At 38.4% G+C, this 25,390-nt stretch overlaps 1 protein-coding gene and 2 pseudogenes across 10 annotated transcripts in view; 2 read left to right on the top strand and 1 right to left on the bottom strand.

The window, feature by feature from the left end:
• The window catches only part of CCDC88A (coiled-coil domain containing 88A), a 172,798-nt gene that overhangs the window by 11,722 nt on the left and 135,686 nt on the right, over positions 1 to 25,390 (top strand). For all 10 annotated transcript variants that reach the window (XM_027865057.1, XM_027865058.1, XM_027865060.1 and 7 more), the window contains exon 3: positions 21,151 to 21,259. In XM_027865057.1, coding sequence (XP_027720858.1) covers positions 21,151 to 21,259 — 109 coding nt within the window. The remainder of the gene's footprint in view (positions 1 to 21,150; positions 21,260 to 25,390) is intronic.
• LOC114045200 lies at positions 4,095 to 4,913 on the bottom strand (annotated as a pseudogene).
• LOC114045202 lies at positions 24,268 to 24,862 on the top strand (annotated as a pseudogene).

Raw genomic sequence — 25,390 nt, forward strand, 5'->3', positions numbered from 1 at the left:
TGAAGCCTTCAGGTTATTGTCAGATGACTAGGGCATTTTGCCTCAACACTAAATGATAGTTGACAGATTTTTTGGAGTTCTTCTCCTGATGGCACCAAATTTTGGAAAAATAAATTAGATAAAAAAGATTACTAAAATTGTGTATGAAGTCAGAATTAATTATCTCCAAGTGACCAATGTTAGGGATTTTCATATAAATAAAGCTTCAGCACCTGGATTTTATGACATCTATTTTGGATGCTTAGAGACTTTTGTGGCTTACTTGTGTATTCTTGGTTGTATTTTGGATAATAAAAGCTGTTATAGAAGTTTCCTCCTGATAAGTTGTATTATTCCCATCACTTCTTTCAGGAACTGACTTAAGATGCTCCTTTAACATACTTTCTTATTAATATTACCTTGATATTTTTCTTCCTTCTTTTCTCTTAAATTTGTTTTTGAGATCCTCCTTCCTTAGGGTTTGTTTTGCTGAAGACTAACTACTCTCTTAACTTACCCCCTCTCATTCATCCCTCCCACCTCTTCTTTCTTTTCTGTTTCCCTATTGAGTGAAATATATTTCTATACCCAACTTTTTGTGTGTGTGTGTGCATATGTGTGTGTGCGTATGTGTGTGTGTGTTCTTTGACCGGTTCAGATGAAAGTGAGGTTCAAGTATTGCCTGATCTCCCCAACCCTTCCTCTTTGTATAGTCTTTTATTTGTACCGTCTGATCATGTGAGATAATTTCCCCATTTTCCTTCTTTCCCTTCCTTCTCCACCCCCCTTATATTCTTCTTCCACTCCCTTTCCATTCTTTTAAGTCATCACAACTTAACAAGACTGCTTCCAGGCCCTTTTTCTTACTAGAACTTCTGCTGTGACCCTTAACGATGATGAATTGTGAGGACATGTCATCTCTCCATATTACACGGCAAATATCTCATCCTTGTTAGTCCCTTAAGATGGGTTACTCACATTTACTTTATTATGTTTCTCTTGATTTCTTTGTTAGTATTTTAAAGTTTCTGCTAAGCTCTGGGCTTTTCAGTACTTAGAAGTCCTCTAATTCATTAAAGGTCCATTTTCCCCCCTGTAGGATTATACTCAGTTTTGCTGGGTGAGTTATTCTTGGTCGTCAGTCTGTTATCATTAGCTCATATCATATTCCAAACTCTCTGTTTCTTTATAGTGGTGGTTGCACAGTTGTGTATGATTCAGACCACGCCTAAGTACTTGATTTCTTTCTGACTCTTTGCAGTATTTTTTTCTTTGATCTGGAATCTTTAGATTTTGGTCATGATGTTCTTGGGAGTTTTCATTTTGGGGATTTCTTTCAAGAGGTGACTGGTAGATTCTATTTTCATTTTGTCTTCTGGTTCTAAGTGTTCTGGGCAGTTTTATCATTTCTTGAAATATGTCTAGACTTTTTTTTTTGGTCTTTTCCAGGAATTCTAGTTGAACTTGGGCACAAGCAGTGTTTTTCTTTGAGGTTTTGCTTGTAGATACTTATTTCAGAGTTATTCTCTTCTTTTAGATTTGGGTCACAAAGTTTGATTCCTTCCCTCAAGAAGTTCACGATCTAATAGGCGAAACAACATGCAAATACTTATTTATGCCCAAGATACATACAGGAAAAATGAAAGGTAATGCTGCCATGTCAGTGGAAGGGGCAGGAAGGTATTAGACTGAAAGGCCTTTTTTAAGAACGTGGGATTTGAGTTGAGCCAGTTGCCCAGGATAGCATAGCTCTTAAGTGTCTGAGGTGCGATTTAAGGCAAGGTCAGCCTGACTCCAAATCTGGTATCACACGTGCCATATCATAATGCTTCTCAACAAGGGACATGGGAAGTTATAATTTTTTTTGTTCTTCCTGCTACTCTCCTATCTTGGCTCTGTCTCCTCTTTCAGTCATTGTTAAAAATCTTAAGCAGTACAGGGCCAATAATAGTTTCCTGGCTGGGGTTCTCTACTGGTGACTTCTGTCCACATTGACATTGACCTCTTAACAACTGGTCATCTAAACAGTTGTGAATCCGTCTGAATACTGAATCCAGTATTATCGTTTAGTCTATATCATTCCATCTTCTCTACAAGTATATTACAAGATACTTTATCAAAAGCACTGCTTAAGTGTAGGTAAATTATATCTACAGTATTCCTTTCATGTACTTGTTTAGTAATACTACCACAAAAGGAAATGTTTTAGCATGATTTGTTCTTGATGAAGTTATGCAGGCTCTTTGTATCTACCGATTCCCATTCCTGTTGATCACTAACTATCTCAACAAATATTTATTGGGCAACTAGTATATACCAGGTCCTGTGCAGCATCCTAAGGATGTAAAATAGTCACTGTTCTTAAGGAGCTTAGCTTCTGTCAGGAAGACATCATGCACATATATAAGTATATATAAATAGGTACATGCAGAAAAATATGAAATAAATATAAGATAGTTAAATATAAGTTACTTAGTGCAAGGGAAACTTTAGCAGTTGCTGGAATCAGGGAAAGCAGCATCATAAAGAAAATTGTGCTTGAGCTGTGTCTTGAAGTGGTAAGGGATTATATGAAGTGGAGGTGAGGAGAGAGTGCATTCCATGCATGGGGATGTGAAGAAAGAGGGAGGTAAAGAAGGGAAGGGGTGGAGGTAGAAGAGGGAAGGGGAGGGAATGAGGGGCAGGCAGACCTCAAGCTCTCTTTAAAATGGTTTGATCCTCTATTGATTCACTCTGTTTTTATTAGGCAGTATTGTTCATAATCTTCTGTTATTTATTCTTCATAAAATTTTACAAATAAGTTTATGTTCTAAATCAGTATTTCCTTTCTGTGCCATCTTTTTCTGCTTGGCAAGTCAGTTAACTATTTGCTTACTAAGGTGTTTTTAAAGGCTCTTTTTTCTCCTTGTTATAGTAATTTATTTAGATTAAATTTTGTGGTAAATTATAATAATTGGTATCAGTTCTACTGTTGACTATTTTCATTCTGAATAACTCATTTAAATACGTCAGGATTCAGTAGTTTTAATTGTGTGCCTTATACTTTTTTTCATCATTATTCTTTTAGCTTTATTACTATTGGTGATCTTTGCCCTAAAAAGTCAGTACTCTGCTTTTACACAGACATCCAATTATATAACAACTACACACAGAGACTCAAAAGAAAAGACTTTTCCACAAGGACTACGTTAATATCTATGAGAAATGAAGCAAGAGTTAAAAGGTGAAATAAAGACTATTGAGAAAGTATTGAAAGGAGCATAAATTGCTTGGCAAAGAAAGTGATAAACTGTAAGCAAGTAATAGACTCCCTGAAAACTAGAATAGTGCAAACAAAGCAATTTCCATGAGACAGCGAGAAATAGTAGAACAAAATCAAAAGACTGGAAAAATAGAAGATGCAGAATATCTTGTATAAAAAACAACTGACCTGAAGACAGATCAAAAAAGGTAATTTAAAAATCATCGGACTCCCCGAAAACCGTAATTTTAAAACAACAATAAATTTAGACTCTATTTCAAGAAATCATAAATGAAAATGGCCCAGATCTGTTAGAACCAGAGGGCCAAGTGAAGATGGAATCCATTGATAACCTCCTGAAAAGAAATCCAAAAGGAATATTTTCAGGAATGTCATAGCCAAAATCTAGAGCTCCAGCATCAAAGAAAAATGCCGCAAGAATATAGGAGGGAAAATCAATTCAAGTACCAAGGAATTGCAGTCATGATCACACAAGGCCCGGCAACTTTTTTTTTTCTTAGATAATTATGCAGAACAAAGTCTACTAAATTATAATTATTTCCCCTTGCCCCCTGCAGTCTAGTTCTATAAATCTATAGATGTATTTGACTGTACTTTGAGAAGTTATTCAGACCAACTTTGCGACATTACAGAATAGGTCTTCCTGCATTAGAAAGATTCAAGTTTTGCTAGAAATATTTAAAGAAACAATCACCTCCTCCCCAGGAATATTATTCTCAACAGAATTGTAAATGGATGATGTCTTTCCAATGTCAAGTGGAAGGTGGATGGGAAGAAAGAAAAGTCTAAGATACTCTTTCTCCATAACAGTGGTTCACCAGGGAAACAACTTTGCCCATATGAAAAGGGAACTTTAGAACCCTGTAGGAGTTAGCACATTCATATCCCTTGGTTTGAGGTAATGGTTCCCTGGAGGTTGTTTCTTTCCATCACTGGAAGGTCCATATTAGGTAGCTTTGAAGGCTGCTGGGTCTTCTGCAGTTCTAGTAGTCAAGCACTCGAATGATCTCCATTGGTGATGGCTTCTGAGTACTTCTGTAGGACTGGACACTGAAACCCAAGTCAGATTTCTGAAGGGTTCTTGGTCCAAAAAAGCTCCATTTTTTAGATAAGGGTTTGTCTCTATCTCCATTTCCAGAGTCCATGCTGCTGATATCTAGGCCAGGTAAGGAAGTAGAAGATCCATGAGCCTTTGAGCTTTTGCTTGGGAAAAGAATAGGGTGTACTACTTAGCATGGACTGGGCTGAAGCAGCCAATCTTACCCTTTTTTTGTCATTTCTCCATTTTGTAACTTAAATTTATGGACTGCCTCTGCCAAATGGTGATATATGGCTTCTTCTGTGGTGAGGCCTCTATGGGGAGTATATTCCACACCTGTGGGACCTTGTTCATTTGATCACTGGAAGCTGAGAGGGTTATGGAAAAACTGTTTTCTCCTTCCTCAGCCTTGAAAAGCTTTTGGTACTTCCAATCTGGGATGACCAGCTTTTTCCACAGAACCTTACTGCATATGTCAGATGAAGATATAGTCATCCGTGTGGAATTCTCAAGGACATCATCATAACAATGAATGCCTGATGATGCATTACAATTGGGAAAGATATCTGGCCTAGAAGCCCACTTGTACTATGCTCTGTAGCAAGCACAATCTTGCTGTTTGGATGATGCCATGAAAGACTATGATCCGGATGTTTCTCTAAATGAGGCCTGCATAACCTGCGGCACACCAAAGGATTTCAGGCGGCCTGCAAAAAGTGTAGAGGAAGGAAGAGACTGCCTTGGAAGGAAGCTGAGACTAACAAGGCTCCAGATCCCTGTCATTCCCTAAGCGCTGAAGCATGGAGCAAACTGTGGCCATAACACAAGTAGCATCAAGATCCAAACAGACCTCAGCTGAGAGAAGTAGAGTGAAGCCCTGGCAACTTCTTGAAAGATGATATTTCAAAAGGCAAAAGATATGGGCTTACTACTAAGAATAGTCCAGCCTGAGAAAGCTAAGCATAATCGTTTAGGGGGAAAAAAATAGATCTTAAAAGGAGGAAAAAAATAGATCTTAAAAGGAATGGAAGATTTCCAAGCATTTCTAATGAAGAGATTAGTGCTGAACAGGAACATTTATATAAAAACACAAGTCCAGAGAAATCTAGAAAGGTAAATTTATTTGAGCAGTTGAGAGGCGCTATATGATGACGTAGTGCAAACATTTTAATAGAAGAAGAAGAAACAAAGGTCCCTTTAGAACATTAACATCTTTAAAGGGTTTTGAGGGAGCTAAGAAAAAGGTCCTTTGGAAGGTACATGGTTTGTTTCTGTTCTGAGGGTATTAAGAGGAGAAAGAGAAGGAAGAGTAAAAGGAGGAATACATTAGCTTGTAAAGGAGGAGGAAGAAGAGGGTAGAACTTAAAATATGGATACACGAAGATACACAAACATGGAGAAAGGGGGGGGGAATAGGCATGAGATGAACTTCAGTCTTATTTAAAATGGACAAAGCATGGTTGAAAAAATAGTTGGTATAGAAATATGTCATACTTAACATTGAAACTGATGGAGGTAGGATTTGGGAGGGGTAATATAAGAGGATAATACAGGGTAGGGGATACTTGCAAGCAAAAGCATTTTCTAATCCTGAAGATGATGTTAAAGGGGGGATAAAAGAAAGCAAAGAACCTGATTCTAACAGGGTACCTCAGATTGCCTCATAGACATTCAGGGAACGGCTGAACAAATTGTGGCATGTGAACACATTATGTCATAAGAAACGATGGAGACAATTTCAGAGAATCCTAACTGATGCAGAGTGAAGTGAGTAGAGCCAGGAGAACAAATTATCTTCTGCTGTCAACATTGTAAAGAAAAAGAAAGTTGAAAGATATAAGAACTCTGATCAAAGCAATAACCATTACTCCAGAGAACCTGTGATGAAACATGTTACCTTCTGACAGGAAGGTGCTGGACACATGGTATAGAGACACATTTTGGGGCTTTTTTGGTTCCTGTAGGGTGGATTCCTTTTGCTTGACCATGCTAATTGTTATAAGGATTTTTTTCCCCTCTCCTTTCTGTTGGTGAATTGGGGAGAGCCATTAGGAGGGCTGGTGGTAGGGGGCTAGCAATAGAGATGTCTTTCCAAAAGAGGGCCATTATAACATTTTTTAAATGCTTAGAAGAGAATAGAAGGAAGTTAAGAAGGAAGCACAAACAAGCAGGATAGTTTTGAAAGGAATATGTAAAATTTATTCTATACTTTAAAAAAATAAAGCAAATGTTGTGGAATGGAGATTTATCTTTTGCTGTTTGCATAGAAATGCTTTCTTTTTTAGTGTTTTATTCAGAATTTAAGGAAATAAATGTTATATGACTCAGCTCCTTCAGTGGTATGTCTTTCTTCTTGGTCATTGGACAAGGATTTCATACTTAGAGTAATAGCAGACATATTAGAAAGTATAAAATGGTTTAAAAATGGTATAATTCTTAGTATCCTCTGCCTGCTTTTCTGGCACTCTGTCACCCTCACTATAGAATTGGAAGTGGGTTACACAGTATTGAGGACTGTTTCTATTTTTCTTTGTTTCAACTTGGCTTGACCTTGGAAAGCATACTTGGTCACTTGTTAGGACTATATTTGAAGCATTTTTAGAATCTTGGTAGAATCTTTAGAATCTTGGTAGAATCTTTTCATTAGAGCTTTTGCTATCCAGACTAGCCTTTAAAAACCAGGGATTTACTTCTGTGTTATGATGAGACATTCACTTAGGACTTGGTGGAGGATTTATCTAAAGCTCCATAATTTATTTGCACTGCACACTAGCTAAAGAAAGTCCTATACCAGGGGTAGGGAATCTGTGGCCTGGCCTTCAAGGTCCTTCCTTGGCTGTAGCCTTTTGACTGAGTACAAGTTTTGCAGAACAAATCCTTTTATTAGGGGGATTTGTTCTATGAAGTTTGGATTCAGTCAAAGGGCTGTGCTGAGGGCCACATGTAGCTTCAAGGTCACAGGTTGCCCATCCTTGTCCTAGACTCTTGCCCATTCTTTTTTTGGGGTTCATGGCTTTGTTCCCTTAGTGTAATAAATCACCATGACCTCCTTTTCATGGATAGTTGATTGCTGCATAGGGCTTCCAGGATAGTGTGTCTGCGACATGGTGGTTCTCCTTGGATGGTAATGAATGCTATACCCATAATTCACCAGTACTACTTCTCAATATGATCTTTTTTTTTTTAACATGTGTTTTTAAAGCTTTGAGTTACAAATTTTCTCCCTACCTCCCCACCCACCCTCATTGAAAAGGCAAGCATCTCGGTACAGGTTATAGGTGTTTAGTCATGCAAAACACTTCCATAGTAGTCATGTTGTGAAAAACTAAGTATATTTCCCTTCATTCCTATCCTACCCCCCATTTATTCTACTTTCTCTTTTGACCCTGTCCCTCCTCAGAAGTGTTTGCTTCTGATTATCCCCTCCCCCAATCTGCCCTCCCCTCTATCAACCCCCTGCTCTCTTGTCCCCTTCCCCCCTTATTTTCCTGTAGGGTAAGATAGATTTCCATACCCTATTGTGTATATTATTCCCTCCTTAAGCCAAATCCTATGAGAATAAGATTCACTCATTCCCTCTTACCTTCCCCCATTTCCCCTCCTTTGTAAAAGCCTTTTCTTGTCTGTTTTATGTGAGATATTTTACCTCATTCTACTTCTCCCTTTCTCCTTCTCCCAGTATAATCCTCTCTCACCCCTTAATTTTATTTTCCAGACATCACCCCTTCATCTTCAACTCACCCTGTGCCCTCTATCTATCTATCTATCTGTCTATACGTACATATAAATTTTTTCCTCCCACTACCCTGATACTGACAAAAGACTCATGAGTTACAAATATCATCTTTCCCTGCAGGAATGTAAACAGTTCAACCTTAATAAGTCTCTTATGATTTCTCTTTCCTGTTTATCTCTTCCATATTTCACTTGCGTCTTCTATTTGAAGGTCAGATTTTCTATTCAGCTCTGGTCTTTTCCTTAGGAATGCTTGAAAGTCCCCTATTTCATTGAATGACCATTTTTTACCCTGAAGGATTATACTCAGTTTTGCTGGGTAGGTGATTCTAGGTTGTAGTCCTATCTCCTTTGCCCTCCGGAATATCATACTCCGTGCCCTCTGGACCCTTAATGTAGAAGCTACTAAATCTTGTGTTATCCTGATTGTGTTTCCACAATACTTGAATTGTTTCTTTCTGGCTGCTTGCAATATTTTCTCCTTGACCTGGGAACTCTGGAATTTGGCTACAATATTCCTAGGAGTGTTCCTGTGGGGATCTCTTTCAGGAGGTGATCAGTGGATTCTTTCAATTTCTATTTTGCCCTCTGGTTCTAGAATATGAGAATATGAGGGCAGTTTTCCTTGATAATTTCTTGAAAGATGATGTCTAGGCTCTTTTTTTGATCATAGTTTTCACATAGTCCAATAATTTTTAAGTTCTCTCTCCTGGATCTGTTTTCCAGGTCAGTTGTTTTTCTAATGAGATATTTCACATTCTCTTCTATTTTTTCATTCCTTTTGATTAGTGTTACAGTGCCTTGATTTCTCAAATTGTCCCTAGTTTCTAATTGCTCCATTCTAATTCTTAAGGAAGTATTTTCTTCAGTAAGCTTTTGGACTTCCTTTTCCATTTGGCCAGTTTTGCTTTTTGGGGCATTCTTCTCCTCATGGGCTTTTTGGACCTCTTTTGCCATTTGGTTAGGCTATTTTTTAAGGTGTTATTTTCTTCAGTATTTTTTTGGGTCTCCTTTACCATCACTCTCAGTTTTTCTTCTACTTCTCTTACTTGCTTCTCAAAATCCTTTTTGAGCTCTTCCACAGCCTGGGACCAATTCATATTTTTCTTGGAGGTTTTGGATGTAGGAGCTTTGGCTTTGTTGTCTTCTTCTGGTTGGATGTTTTGATCTTCTTTGTCATCAAAGTAAGATAATATAATCTGACTCTTTTTGCACTGCTTGCTCATGATCTCAGCCAATTACTTGAGTTGTAGACTCTTTGTTAAGGTAGGAATCTGTTTCCAGTGTGGAGAATGTACTGTCCCAAGCTTCAGGGGTTTTGTGCAGCTGTTTTCAGACATACTTCTAGGGACCTGTAAATTTTCAGTTCTTCCAAGGTACTGTGATCAAGGGCGAGATGTTTACTTCTTTCCTGGCCTGTGCTCTGGTCTATGAGCACTCTTTTCTGTCTTGGAACTGTGAGGAGGGTTTCCTCCCCGGAGCCACTACAAGCTCCACCACACCAGCCCTTCTCCTTACCCCAGGACCGCCACCCAGAACTGTGACCCAGATCCAAGCATAGGCAAAGCAAGAGAATCCTGCACCAGCAGAGAGATTCCTGCAATCACCCCCTGATCAGCCACTCTATTCCCCCTCAGTCTGTGGGCCAGAAGCTCAGGAAGCAGCTGCCGCCCCAAAGAATGGGGCTGGGATCCTGCGCTCCTCTCTCACCACCACAGTCACAGACCTTTCCCACTGACCTTCTAAGTTGTCTTTGGCGTTCGTGGGTTGAGAAGTCTGGAAACTGCCACAGCTGCTTGCGATTCAGTCCTCTGAGGCCTGCTCCAGGGTCTCTGCAGCCTGCCCTGAACTGCACTTCTCTCCCATCCCAGCACAACATACCTTTCTGATCAACCATCCAGGCTGTCTTTGGCTGGAAATTTGTTTCACTCTGTCTTTTTTGTGGGTTCTGCTGCTTTAGAATTTGTTTAGAGTCATTTTTTATGGGTATTTGGAGGGGTTTGGGGTAGAACTTAAGCAAGTCACTGCTTTTACTCTGCCATCTTGGCTCCGCCCTCTCAATATGATCTTGTTAGAATATAGGTTAGTGAATTTGCTCAGACCTGAATTTGAGCTCCATGAACATAATCAGCCAGCATTTATTAGTTGCCTTCTATGTGCCAGGCATTGTGCTGGAGATGCAGAGACAGAAATGAAACAGTCCCTGTCCTCAAGGGTATATGCAAAATGCATACAAAGCAAATGCAAGGTAGTTGTTTGTTTGTTTGTTTGTTTTTCCCAATGAGGAATGGAGTTGTAGAAGAGATTAGGTATAGATTGGACTGTATGGCGGTTTAGCTTCCCTTATAGTTCTTAATCTGAAATATTTTGCCAGGGTTAATTCTTGGTTTTTGCATTCCTATAATTTTTTGTTTCCATTTAGCAGATTGACCAAATATTATTCTTTGAAATTCAAAGGAAAGTTTCTTTTTTTTTTTAAACAATTCTGGAAATAATTAAATAACTTTAATAATTGTAACATATGGCCATTTTATTGCTCCATCTCTTTGTTGTCCTTTTCTCTTGAGTCCCTTGCCCCCTTATCATATTTGTGGTCTGCCAAGTCTCATTCTTAGATTTCTGTCACTGTCCACTACTTTGACTCCTACACATGTGCTGCTGAATGAAGGTGGAGAAGAATCACTTAACCATTGTGACTGGGTCCATTACAAATTTGTTACATGACCTCAACTGAGCACTCAGCTGCTGCTGGGAATCCTTCGGTACATCACTAATTAACTCACTCTCCCATCCACCATAGCTGCTATTACAAACCTCTTCATTTCTCCTCAAAACTTTCATGGCTTCCCCCCCCCCCCAGCCAATAACCTTTTTATATTTTACAGAAAGAAATTGAGGCCATTTGCCAAGAGTTCCCTTTTCTCTTGCCTCATCTTACATCACTCAGATGCCTTTGGCCGCTATTTCCTCTTTCATTCCTATCACAGGTAACTTCTGTCCTTGCCAATGCAAATCGCTGTACCTGCACAAGTGATCTCATTCTGCAAACCTCCCCCTTGCCATCATTGATCTTCAGTCTCTCTTTGTCTACTGACTGCTTTCCTATAGTCTAAAAATATGTCCATGTCTCCCTTATCCTCAGAAAACCGTCCGTTGACCCTCCCATCCCTGCTGTCGTCCCATATGTCTCCTGGCTTTTGACTCACTCAAGAAGGCTGACATCTTCAGCTGGTGCTTCCAGGTCCTCTTCTCACATCTTCACAATCTCACTTGCAGCTTCATCATTTAAGACTACTCTCTCCAAAGTTCCCAGTGATCTCTAATTGCCAAATCCAGTGGCCTTTTCCTAACCCTCATCCTTCTTAACTTTTGTAGCCGTTGCCTATGCTTATTTCCTCAATTTCTTTTTATTGTCTTACTATAATTAGTATTTGTAGAACTATATCAAAGGATGATGGACATTTTTACTTTACCCCTGGTGTTATTGAAAAAGTCATTTGGTTCATATACATTAAATATCAATACTGATTTATTATATACCCCTTAAAAGCATAATATAGTTTATTCTCTCCCATACTTCCCTTTTTTTTAAATCTTTACCTTTTCTGAGATCATAATTGCTGCTGTTGATTTTTTGAGTTTACTTGAAGCACGATAGATTTTGCTCCAGCATTTTAAATTTTTTGTGAATCTTTTTGCTTTATATGCTTCTTATAAATGAAATATTGTTCTATTCTACAGTTCTTTCCAGTTTTATAGGTAAATTTATTCTATTCACATTTGCACGGTAATGAGTGTTAATTGTCTTATTTGCCTTGATTCTAGTCTCTTATATTTTTCCCATAGGCTCCTAAGTCCTAGACTGGAGTCAAAGCAACACAGCTGTAGGCTCCAGGCCTCCCTGGCTAGATCTTGGGCAAGTCTATTTTCTACCTTCACTGGATTCACACAGCTCTATCTTTAAGGATTTCCAGGCTCACCTCTGGTCCCCAAACTAAAAGAATTCCCTCAGCTATGCTCTTGGGCCAAAATTTTCTGGCTAGAGTCCCTTTCTCTAGTGTGCATAGGCTTCTGGAGTAGTTGTGAAAGAGCTAGGTTGTTTTGCTCCCACTTGCTCTGCCATCTTGTTGTGATTCTCTTTGTCAGGAGTCTTTGTCAGAATTTATAAATGTTTTGATTTGAGTTTTAGGTATATCTTACTCTAGTGCCCTTAATTTTATTATTTTTTTCTGTATACTGAGCAGAAATAGAAGGAATGCTCTATTGTAAATATTGAAAACATTCCTGTTACGTTCTGTATTACTTTGATTTATATGTCACCATTTTTTTTTGGTTTGACAATTGTGTTAGGTGAATGGTACATGTGAAATTTGTCTAAGCTGCTTGTAGAAAATATATTGCTACTCTGTATCATTTTGTTCTGAGAGGTTTTTGCCTCAAAAAAAATTGAATTTTAAAAATTGATTTTTTTTGTGAACCAGATACTTTGTTAATACTAATATTGGCAAAAATAAAAGCATATTTCCAATTTTAAAATGTACATTTACATATTACTAAACAGAATAGCTTGAATATGTTTTCATATAAGAACAAAATCAAAACAATTATACAATTAGTCTTAAAATTTTAATGATATTAACCTTATGAACACAGATCATAGTTTTTAAGTGATAGTGGTGAACAGATGGTATGAGAGGATGCATAATTGGTTTTCAGGCTATTTAGATTTAAATGCATAACCATTAAAGCTATCAAATTTCTATTTCTGATAGATTATAGTCATTGAATAAGTAGAGATGTGATTCTTACCTGCACAAAAATCAAATATAAAGTATTAACGTTTTCATTAATTCATTCACTTTTCAGCCTGGTCTCTTAATGTTGTTGTGTTTTTTTAGGCCAATTTTTAAAAAGTGGGTATAGTAGTAGATAATTCGATTATTTTTGTCTCAGTAGACATTGATGTGACATGTCAGAAGTAGGTTGCTACTAACTGCAACATTGCTTGAGGACATGTTTTACTCCCATGTTGCTTCTTGACTTCTGGACAGATTTGTCCTATATTAGTAGGCTATTTGCCAATGGTTCATTTTCCTTTTCTGCTTTATAAAATTTTAGAGTATTTAAATTCATTTTTAAAAAAGATATATTTGAATAGCCTTTGAGATATATATTTATGTGCATATCATTCAACAGTTCATCTTGTATTGTAGGAGAAAGTCTTTTCTGCAAATGAAATTACTTTAATTCAAACCTTTAAGTGCCTGCTGCATATACAGCACTGTTTTAGGTAGTTGAGATATAAAAGTAAAAAACATATGATTTAGCAATCATCTATATAGAAGTTAAGTTGAACCCATGGAAGTAGATTAAGTCAATCAATAAATGAACATTTATTGAATGCTTACATTAAGTGCCAAGTACTGTGCTAGATACTGATTGTTAGGTATTGAGATCACTTAGAAGTGACTAGGATATAGCCTTATGGAGGTGGGCAAGGATTAGGAACCAGAAAAGGAGACCCAAAAACCTGATCATCTGACTAAGAGAGCCAGAGCGAAGCAGTGTCAAGGAAACCAAGGACGGAAGAAATATCCAAAAGAAGCTTATTGATTAGTAGTTATCAAACTTTTAAGTTGCTATAAAGTTTAAGGTACTAACAACTGGGAAAAGCCATTGGGCATAATTAAAAAGGCGTTGATGACCTGTGAGAGAACAATTTAATTGATTATTAAGATTAAGTTAACATAAAAAAGAATTGAAGAATGAGTAGGGAAATGGAAATAGCAAATGCAGGCTACTCTAACAAGTTATTAGTGTGAATGGGAAGAGGGACAGTCAGTAAATAAATGATTATTAAATGTCTACTCTGTGTCAGGCACTGTGCTAAGTGCTGGGCATACAAAAAGAGGCAAAAGCTAGTCCCTGCCCTTAAAGTTTATGGCAGCTCATAATCTAATCGATATAGGAAAATAACTTGAGGGTAAAGGGAAGGATCGGAGCAGCTAGGAAGCATAGTGGCTAGAGTATTGGGCTTGGAGTCAGGAAGACTCATCTTTCTGAGTTCAAATCTGGCCTCAGACATTAATTAGCTGTGTGACCTGGGCAAATCACTTAACCCTGTTTACCTCAGTTCTTCATCTGTAAAATGAGCTGGAGAACGAAATGACAAACTGCTCTAGTATCTTTGCTAAGAAAACTCCAAATGGGCTCATGAAGGGTTGGACACAACTGAAAACTACTGAACAATAACAAAACGGAAGGGTTATTTAAAAAAAAAAAAAGCTTTAATGATGTTTTTAACATCACTTTTGTTTTCCAGTGACTCTTCCAAATACAGTTCCTCTCTTAAGAAGTTGTTGCAGTGAAATAAATACTTGGCTGTATCTATAAAATGTGTAGGCCTAGTGGATGGAGCACTGGCTCTGGAGTCAGGAGGCCTTGAGTTCAAATCTGGACTCAGATCGAACACTTGACACTAGCTGTGTGACCCTGGGCAAGTCACTTAATCCCAACTGCCTAAAAAAAAAAAAGAAAAGAAAAAAAGAAAATGTGTAGGACTCACTTAGCATTTATAGTTAACACCCTCTCTGCCCAGTGGCAGGAACCATTGCCTCTAAATTCATGATTAATCATTGTATTGATCAGAGTTCTGAAGTCTGTCAATGTTGTTTTCCTTTACATTATTGTGGTCTTTGTGTAAAATATTTTTCTGGTTCTGCTTACTTAATTTTTGTATGATTCCTTGAAAGACGGAGGGTTTTTTGGGTTTTTTTGAGGCATTTGAGGTTAAGTGCCTGGCCCAGGGTCACACAGCTAGTAAGTGTCTAAGACCAGATTTGAACTCGGGCCCTCCTGACTCCAGGACCATTGCTCTATCCAGTGCGCTACCTAGATGCCCAGAAGGTGGAGCTTTTTAATGTAGAGGGAATTTGAGCTTGTCTGTTAGGCATCTAAGAAGTAACCAGTAGATAGGGAGAAACTGAAAATTAAGAGAGAAAGGGAAGATATGGGATCAAGGACACATATAGATTGGCCTTTGAAAGTAAAGCCAACTCAACCTCTGAGATTTTAGCATAAGAAAAAAGATTGGTTAAATGTAAAGAAGTTTTGATAGTATGAAGTAGAGAATGAGCAACCTCATTAAAAAAGCAAAGTGTGCCTCATTCCCAAAAATCTAATAAAACAAAAAAAAAAGTGGATTCTAATCATTTAAAAAAAATATCTAATCATTTAGGGGCAGCTAGGTGGCGAAATGGATAGAGCACCGGCCCTGCAATCAGGAGGACCTGAGTTCAAATCTGCCCTCAGACACATAACACTCACTAGCTGCGTGACTCTAGGCAAGTCATTTAATCCCAATTGCCTCACCAAAAAAAAAAAACAAAACTAATAATTTAAAGAACTAATTCAGAAAAGATTTTGATTTAAACCCGTTTTCTGTCAGATTGCTTTATTTTTTCCCCCCACCTGTTATTGTTTATGGAGTAGCTTCAATTCTTGACCTAATAACTTAGTGTTACTGTGTTTATTTGCTTCTAGGTCTTTCTTGTCTACCACCAATCAATTTTTCTGTTTTTTGGTGGTTGGTTGTTGTTTTTTTTTTTTTTAGTCAGTGTCAAAATAGTTTTCTTGATTTACCACTAGACAATTTGCCGTCTAGATCGCAAAATGAGATTTCATTCATTCCTACTTTTTTTCCATTGTTTCCCCTGAAACACTTGACTTTTCATTCCTCTAAATGATTTTTATTGATTTGTCTAGGTTTATAAAAGTAACCCCTTGGTAGCTTGATTAGTATAGATATATAGATTAATTTACACAGTGTCATCACTTTTAATATATTGATATGTCCCATCCATGATTATTTTAATTATTTTAATCTTCCTTTATTTCTGTAAAAATGTTTTGTGGTTTTTTTTTTATAAGTCCTATGTACATTTTGGTAATTTAATACCCCTGTATTTTGTACCTTTTGGAATTATTTTGAATGGCATTTCTCTTTTCTGGCATTTAATGATGTTTATGGATTACTTTATATCCTGTTAATTTGTTGAAGAGCTATTATCGATTTCTTTGTAGATTCTCTGGGATTTTCCAAGTAGAACAATATATTGTCTGGAAAAAGTAATGATTTTGGCTCCTTATGCCTGTAATTTCATTCTCTTGTCTTGTTGCTAAAGGTAGCATGCTTATGAAGGGATGCGTAGAGATCAAAAGAATTGTGAGGAGGGAAGGAGATAAAATGGAGTAAATATATTATTCCCTTCTAGGTGGCCCAATATTTGTTTGGGGAAGAAAGCACAAAGTGAGCTCTTTCAGGTGTTCAAAAGGAAAGAGAAGAGGGAGGTAACTAACAATTACTTCCTGGTGGTTAGATATTGTATGTGTAGAGCTCTTCAGACTTTAAAGTGCTATGTAATAATATTTGGAAATATTATTATATAGTAGAAGTATGCAAACACAAGAAGATATATTATACAGAAACTTCATGCTTATGCATTATGAATATTTTAAGAAAAGAGTTCAGGAAATCCTGAACATGGCAAGTGTCAAATAAAGAGTAATTTCTGACATGGGGATCATTCCTGAATTTGCTCTGTATAATCACACCACCAACTTGTCAGAGTAGAGCTCAAAATCAGCACATAGCTTGAAGAAATGCCAGAAATGAAAGGATGTGGTACCTTAGGTTATTCTAACCTAAACTATTTAAGCTGTTGATTTTGTAAAATGGGAAATGGATTTAAAAAAAACCAAATATGGTAATAGACAAAGATTATGATTATTCAGGAATTTTAACCAATTGAAATCAGTCACCAGAATAAGGAAAACTGACTGAACCAGCAATATCTGATTTCTTTTCCAACTGAAGAGTTATGGCAGCCAGGGGCAACACTAGTTTAGAATAAAAGATTATTTTCACAAACTTTTAAAATTTCATTTTTGTGTGTCTTTCCAGAAGGATTTCTTTCACTCTTTTAATCCATTATCCATCTTCTCTTTCCATTTACTTTGGACCCTATTTCTCTAATTCAGGGCCCCTGTGATCATGTGGTCTCTCACTTTTCTCTGTATTCTTCATGCAATCAAAGCTTCAGTGGTATCCATTCTAGATTCTGCTTTATACAGGCTTTCTTCCAATGCCTTCTAGGATTTATTGCATGTATTCCCCTTTTCCATTGTGCCTTACTCTCAGAACAATGCCCATTATTGCAGGTGTCAGAGAAGACTCTGCCTCATGGTAGAGAACTCCTCTACTTGATCTATACTTTTTCTTGTTGACTTTTTCCTCCCTACATTTGCCTGGAAATCTCCCTCTCTCCATGCTCTCTCACTCCTCTAGGTGTCAGTAGTCTCCAGGAGTTTCAACTCCCTTCCTTTTTGGTAGGTGCCTTTTCAAGCACCAGATATTCTAGGCTTCATCCAATGTAAGGTCCTCATCTCCTTTTACCCATAGGAGCATTCATCTGTAGAACTCTCTCCCACCTTCAAAGTAGGGTCATTTTCCTTTCCTCCTCTTCTCAATCTTTTCCATGTTTTCCTCAAATTCTATAGGTCTTTTGCCTCATGAAGTGTTGGATCATATTCCTTATTTTTCAGTATTTATTTATAGATGCTTGAACTCCCTTACTGGCTTTGAAGGGCCATGTTTCCTTCTGTTAGTGTTTTTCTTGTTGGTTAATCTATTTATGTTCAGGGTCTTTGGGATTTCTTCCTGGAATCTTTGGTACTTTCAGTTTCCTCCCTCCTGTTTTCCTAATTATTTATTTCTGCCTCCCTCTCCCCTGTTAGTAGTTTTCTTTGGGGGCTGAATCTCAGATCTGCTCAGCCTTCTCCCACATTGAGCAATTCACAGTTCATCAGTCTAGGTCTCTTCCCTCAATTGACTTTTGGATAGTTAGAACTGGCCCCAGTTTGATTCTGTGGATTAGTGGAGTACTGCATAGTTGCTCGTATACAGAGTGTCGTGTCCTGGAGACCTGTCCTACTTTGTTCCTTGGTTCTCTGTCCCAGCACTGGCAGTTCAGAGACTGTTTTCCCCTTGGCATCTACAGAGGCTGCTTTCCCCAGCATTGGTTCTTCCAGGTTTGAGCCTCCAGCACGCTTTTGCTCCTGAAAGGCTTTGGTCAGGTTGACTCTTGAGGCCCGCGAAAACTTCTGCAGCTTGGAGCTGGAACTCTACAGCACTGGAAAGAGTGAATGAGAATCATGGATGGGTTTAAATGTAAGCTTATGTCTTGTCCTTGGGTCTTCCAGTACAGCTTCACTTCTGGTAGTGTGGGAGGTGGAGATTGGTAGTAAGTGAGCTCAGGCACTGTTTTGGATTTTTTTTTTTTAGCCTTTTGGATTCAGGGTGTCCTAGATCATGGAAACAGCTGAAGTTACTTTATTTTTGGTACATAATTTCTGTTTTGGAGAAGTTGTGAGGGTTAGAGAAAATGACTAATCTGCAATCTTATTGCTCATATGCCCTGGAAGTAGCAAAAACCCTTGCAGGGAAAGGTAGTAGAGGATTTAGGCTCTCCTATTTCTCTTTTGATTTAAATGTGTTCCTGTACCTGTGTGTACATACTCTTTTTTTTTTTTTTTTTTTTTGAGTTCAAGTGTCATGTGCTCCCCATTCCTGCTTCCTTCTCTTTGTTTGCATAGGTTTCTGTTTGCCCATCCTGATTACCAGTCCTTGTCTAATTGGACTTCCTCTATGACCCCAGATGATATGGTTCAAAAGGAACACATATATCATCTCTCCATACTTGAATGTAAGCAGTTTATTCTTATTTTAATTCCTTATCATTGTTCATCCGTATTTACCTTTTTATGTTTCTCTTCACTCCTGTGCTTGAGTTTCTACACAGCTGTGGTCTTTTCATCAGGAAGGCTTGGAAGTCCTCTATTTCATGGTTCCTTTTTACCCTGTAGCATTATATTAGTTTTTGCTGGGTAATAGCCTTTGCCCTCTGGAACATTGTATTCTAAGTTCTCTCCTCCTTCAAATTGGTATGTGGGGTCCTGGTAGTAGCTGCTCAGTACTTGAAATCTTTCTGGCTACTTGAAGTATTTTTACTTTGGAAATTCTGGATTTTGGCTATGATGTTCCTAGGAGTTTTCATTTTGGGGTTTCTTTCAGGGGGGTGACCAGTGGATTTTCTATTTATGCTTTGCCCTCTCATTCTGACATCTGGGCAGTTTTCTTTTAAGATTTCTTGAAATATTTCTAGGCTACTTTTTGGTTATGGCATATGGATAGTGTAGTGATTCTTAATTTTTTTCTCCTCTTTTCCAGGTGAGTTGTTTTTGCTATGCAATACTTAGATTTTCTTCCATTTTTTCAGTCTTTTGACTTCGTTTTACTATGTCTTGTTGCTTCATGGACTCAGTGACTTCTGTTTGGTTCATTATAATTTTTAGAGAATTTGTTGCTTAGGCAAGGTTTTTTATCCCTTGTGCCAAACTGTTAATTCCCTTCCCAGTTCTTTCTGCCATAGCTCTCATTTCTTTTCCAATCTCATCCTTGATAATCTTGCAATCTATTTCTGAAAAGACATTTTTAATATTTTTTAAACTGTTGCTTCATCTCTTTTAGGTACTCTAGTTATTTGTTCCCAAGCTGTATTTTTATGTTTTGGAGTCATTCTCTTCTGTGTTTTATGTCTTGAGTTTCTTTGACACTGTAATAGCTCTTTGGGGGGGGAGGGGATAATTCTTTTTTTATTAGTTTGTTTGCTTATTCTTCTACCTCCTGACTTTGGATTTGTTTGTCAGCCTGGGATTTGCAGCACTTCTTGAGGGGAAGTTTGGCCTATTCCTGTTGCTGCAAGCTTTCAGTGCTTTCAGACTGGTCTGATCCCAGTCAGAATCTGTTTACTACTCCTTCCTTATCCCCTCTAGCTGAGCTGTGCCAGTTCCTGACCTGAGTTTGGTTATGAGCAAGAGGAGACTGTTGCTGGACTCAGTCCTTATGAGTTAATTGGAAAGCTCTATTGCCTTAGAGTAATAGAAGTGTATACTTCTCTTTGATCTGAGATTCCTGCTGTGCTTATTCCTCTGAAGGCTGGGCAGGATGCTGGAAAAGAAACCTTGTTCTGTTGCTGAAGTCTAAGTTATATTTCTGCTGGCTTCCGAACTTCCTTCTTTCTTGGTACGCCACCTAGGGCTTTCCTACCTGGTAACTCAACTCCTTTCCATAGGGTCCCCTGCTCTCTGGATTATGTAACCCAGAACTTGGTAGTGGGTCATAAAGTTGCCCATTCTGCTGAATGCAGTGTTTCCCATAACAGACCAGTACAGAAGAGGGGACGGTGCAAAGGACAAATCTTCTTGATGCTCTCTGATAAAGTCCCCTAGGGTCTTTTTCACAACTGCCTAGGGACCATGACAGCCTCTAGGTCCTCCATGTTGGGATATTTAAAGTTCTTTGGAGCATTGCTAGTTTGTTTTTGATTTTTTTTTTTTTGATTCACTCAAATTGGTGTTTGGTCAGATAAAGGGGTTAGGGCACAGACTCGGTTTAAAGGCTAAAAACTTGATCAGGTGAAACAGCTTCAATGGAGGAGAGGATGAAACCCATTCCCCCTCTTCTTCGGGGCAGCTAGGTGGCATAGTTGATAGAGCACTGAGCCTGCAGTTAGGAAGATCTGAGTTTAAATGTGGCCTCATATACTCACTGGCAGCGTGATCCTGGGCAAGTCACTTAACCTCAGCCTCAGTTTCTCATGTGTAAAACTGGGATAATAATAGCACCTATCTCTTAGAGTTGTTGTGGGGATTCGATGAGATAATATTTGTAAAAGTACTTAGTATGGGGCCTGACATATAGTAGGTGCTATATAAATGCTTATTCTCTTTCCTTTTGGAAATCCTTAGAATTGCATTCCAAGTGTATAAAAGTTTTTGTTTTGGTAACACTGGATACATTAAAAGGAAAATTAAAAAATGTATTTCAAAGACAAGTAATTTATGGATTTTTTTGCTATTCCCTTTTGTATTTATACAGCTAATGAAGATTTGATAACAGCTCATATTTAGAATATATTATAATGGCATTAATGATATGGCCCTCATCTTTGTAAAAATATGCAAACATTATTAATCTTCCATTTTTTAGGCTAAAGTATTTGTTTGTTTCTTACAGTAATCCTAAATCGGAGAGTCAGCGAATAAATAAAAAAGTCAACAATGATGCCTCACTTAGAATTCAAAATTTATCCATTTTGGTGAGACAAATCAAATCTTATTACCAGGTAAGCAACTCTTTTTGGCTATTTAAAACAAAATACTAATTTTGATAGATGAATTTAAACATGTTCAAATTATATCATAAGCTTATCTTTAAATATTTTCCATTTTATATTGATAATGATATATATTATCAATTTTATATTGATATAGTAATGATATAATAAAACATTATAGTTTAGGGACTCTCTTATTTCTTATTTATATTCCCACTACTTAGCATAGGGCCTGGAATGTAGGAGACACTTAATAAATGTTTATTAAATTGAATTCTATGAAAATTTACTTTATTGACTGTTAAGTATAAGGGGAGAATGTTTCAAGTACTTAAGAGAATAAAATATTTTAAATTATTCTCTTTGCATTTAAAATATACCAGTGTGTATAATATGTTGTTGTTGTTGTGTTTGATCTTAGGGTCTTGGGGGGGCCCACTGGAATTTTTTGTATAGAGGGGTGGTGGTGACATGATTAGGTCTTTTCTTTAGGAACATTGTTTTAGCAGCTGTGTGGAGACTGTAACAGAGAGGAGAGAGGCAGGAAAATGGGAAACCAATTAAAAAGGCATTTTAGTGGTCTAGATGACTTCTGGGTAATGTGATCAACAAGATGGAGCACTAGACATTTTTTCCAGTCTAGCTCTGGAAAAAAACTTCTCCCTCAGAAAAGAGTTATGCTTTAGAGGAAAGTAATTACAGTTGTCTTCATAGACTGAGACACCAAGAAGCATGACAGGCTCAGAGAGAAGCTTATGAATTAATAGCAGAGAGTTCCTATCTCTAGCTGGCTCACTCAGGAATTCTCCCAACACTTCCTCCCATCCCCATCCTAGAAGAACACGCAACCTGATTCAGGGGCTGAGTCAGTAGTGTCTTTGCTGCTGCTACAGTCTCTTCCAGCTTACCCTGCCCCTGTATTTACCCCACTGTTCTGTGGCCACAAAGTAACAGAACTCCTTACTACCTATCCACTTGTGAAGAAGGGGAAGGTACAGGAAGGTAGAGGAAAGATGGAGCATGCTCTCCCTGGGCAGCATAAGAATTAAAAGAGCAGAGAGAATTAGGTCAGAGGACTAGTAGGAGTGTGGGGCTATGTTAGGCCTGAAAGGAGGGGACAGGCATTTAGCTGACTCTAGTCCTATCCCTCCAGAGGCCTCTTGGAGCAGAGTCTGAGGCCTGTGAAATGTAAATTGCCTAGTGTGAGAGGAGGCTTAGAAAATTTTGAGGTCCAGACCCTGGGTGGTAAAACTGCCATCAAAAAGGAAGGAGTCAGAAAGTGAGCTATGGGCTTACTATTAATAATCTTAGGAGAAAGAAAATTCAATGAAAAACCTAGAGCACAAATAGATCAATCAGGAGGAAAGATATTAAAACAGAAGGAAAATATTGCCAATACCTGATGAGACAGAAGACATTGTGGATTCCCAAGAAAGCATGGAATCATAGCAGGATGTTCCTGAGTGGCTCAAAAGAGAAATAAGAATTTTGAAAAAACTTAAGCAACAAATGGCAGAATTTATGGACTGCAAAGGAGAAATAATTAGCAAAAGAGAATAACTTGAGTCCACAATGGCACAGTTCTCCAAAGAAGCCAAAGAAAGAACAACTGATTGAGAATACAAATATATTGAAGTGGAAGAAAATCTTGAAGGACAAAAACAAAAGCATTTACATTAAAAGAACATATCAGAGAGGTAGAGCCAAGATGGTGGAGAAGAGAAGCACTCAGCTGAGCTTTACCAAATTCCACTCCAGAAAACAATAATGCCTCAAATTGAATTCTGGAGCAGCAGAAGCAACAAAATGTCAAGTGAAACAAAACAACTTAGGAAGTTGGCAGGAAAGATCTCTGTCATCAGAGTGGGGGTTGAGACCCCACAGCACAGGCTATGCCATGGTGCTAGTAGTGGGCCTTGGAGGAGGCTGCCTTGGTGGCAGCAGCAGCTTCAGGGGCTCTCGACCCATGGATGGTGAGGGAGTTGGACAACTGGTTAGAAGGAGATTGCAGCTGATGGTGGGTTCAGGACCCTCTTGCTTTGCTCATATACAGTTCCAGGTTATAGTGCCTAGGCCAAAAGGAGTGATACTACTTGTGTTCTCAGGGGGGCAAGGGCCCTGGTTGAAGTTCTAAGGTGGAAAAAAAGTGCTTCTGGTCTCATGGGGGAGTAGGGACTCTGGTCTCAAGTCCAAGACAGAGAAGAATAGTAGTATTTGAAGCTGCAGGAGAAGGGACCTGATCACAGTCCTAGGGTAAGGAGGAATGTTAGCCCTGGTAGTTAGAGGAGAACAAGGTCCCTTCCTGGGTAAATACCAGAGCACAGGCCAGGAGAACAATGACCACACCTTTCCTTAGATGATACCGTGTTGGAAGCACTGAAAACCTATAGATCTCTGGAACTAGTTCTGAAAATAGCAAGAAAGGCCTCTCTACCCTAGGAGCAGAGCCCAACTTTAACATAAAGTTAAGAGACAAGAAATAGGCTGGGAAAATGAGCAAACAAAAAAATAACCTGACCGTAAGAAGTTACTGTGGTGACAGGAAAGATCAAGACACAAACCCAGAAGACAACAGTGAAGTCAAAGTAGCTACAAGCAAAGCCTCAAAGAAAAATGTGAATTGGATGTAAGCCTGACAGGAATTCCTGAAAGAGTTCACAAAGAATTTTAAAAATCAAAGGGAGGAAAAAATTGGAAAGAGAAATTAGAGTGATACATGAAAATTATGAAAAGAGAGTCAACAGCTAGGTAAAAGAGGCACCAAAAAAAACAAAAACAAAAACTAAACCTTGAAGAAAAGAACATCTTAAAACAGAATTGGCCAAATAATAAAAGAGGCACAAAAATCTACTGAAAGGAAGAATGCCTTAAAAAGCTGAATTGACCAAATGGAAAAAGAAGTACAAAAATTCAGTGAAGAGAACTCCTTAAAAATTAGAATTGGGTGTTCTCCAGCTCCTCCTCACGTGTTCGTCCTTCCTCTGAACTTGCCCCAGAGCCTAGCTGTTACTGTCAACATGGCAATGGGAAATGTCAACATTGGGCACCCAGCGCCTGATTTCAGAGCTCCAGCTGTTATGCCAGATTGGCAGTTCAAAGACATTAGCCTTTCTGACCACAAAGGGGAATACATTGTGTTGTTCTTTTACCCCTTGGATTTCACCTTCGTGTGCCCCATGGAGATTATTGCATTAAGTGATTGAGCTGAAGAATTAAAGAAACTCAACTGCCAAGTAATTGGTGCTTCTGTGGATTCACACTTCTGTTACCTTGCCTGGGTCAACACAGTCAAGAAGAATGGTGGACTGAGAGCCATGAATATACCACTGATGTCTGACCCCAAACGTACCATTGCTCAAGATTATGGAATCTTAAAAGCAAATGAGGGAATTTCATTCAGGGGTCTCTTCATCATTGATGACAAAGGGGGATCCTTTGCCAGATCACCATCAATGACCAACCTGTGGGCCACTCTGTAGATGAAACTCTGTGGCTTGTCCAGGCCTTCCAGTTCACAGACAAGCATGGTGAAGTGTGCCCTGCTGGCTGGAAACCGGGGAGTGACACCATCAAGCTCATGGGAGTAAGGAATACTTCTCCAAGCAGAACTGAGCTGCTCTCTGCAGCCGTGAATGTTCCCCCTTCCCTCCCACTGTGGGGCCTGCGAACTCACTAGCTGCTGTCTGCAGGACAAATGTGCTTGATATTCCCCAAGCCTCAAACTGGAAGGCCTTTTTTAGAGGGAGCTCAAACAGTGTGGGCTAGTTGGGTATGCCCTCTCCTCATGGGGCCTGATTCATTCAGATCATTCCCTCCCTCCCCCAGGGCAGCAGCCAGTTGGCTGAGCCTGCCGGGTCTCTTTCACTCTTAATGACCAAGTGCTATATTAACAGTGTTTGTACCATAGTCACCCCTTTGAGCTTGAGCCCATCTGATGTTTTGTGGCGCTATTAAACTTGTCCTAAAAATTAGAATTGACCAAATGGAAAAAGAAGTAAAAAAGTTAACTGAAGAAAAAATTCCTTAAAAATTAGAGTTGGGCAAGTGGAAGCCAATGGCTGTAGAAGACATCTTCTAGATAAAATCAGATCAAAAGAATAGAAGAAAATATGAATTATCTCACTGGAAAAACAACTGACC

The sequence above is a fragment of the Vombatus ursinus genome, unplaced genomic scaffold, assembly GCF_900497805.2.
Source record: "Vombatus ursinus unplaced genomic scaffold, bare-nosed wombat genome assembly UNPS02014778.1, whole genome shotgun sequence".
In the NCBI taxonomy this organism is placed as follows: domain Eukaryota; kingdom Metazoa; phylum Chordata; class Mammalia; order Diprotodontia; family Vombatidae; genus Vombatus; species Vombatus ursinus.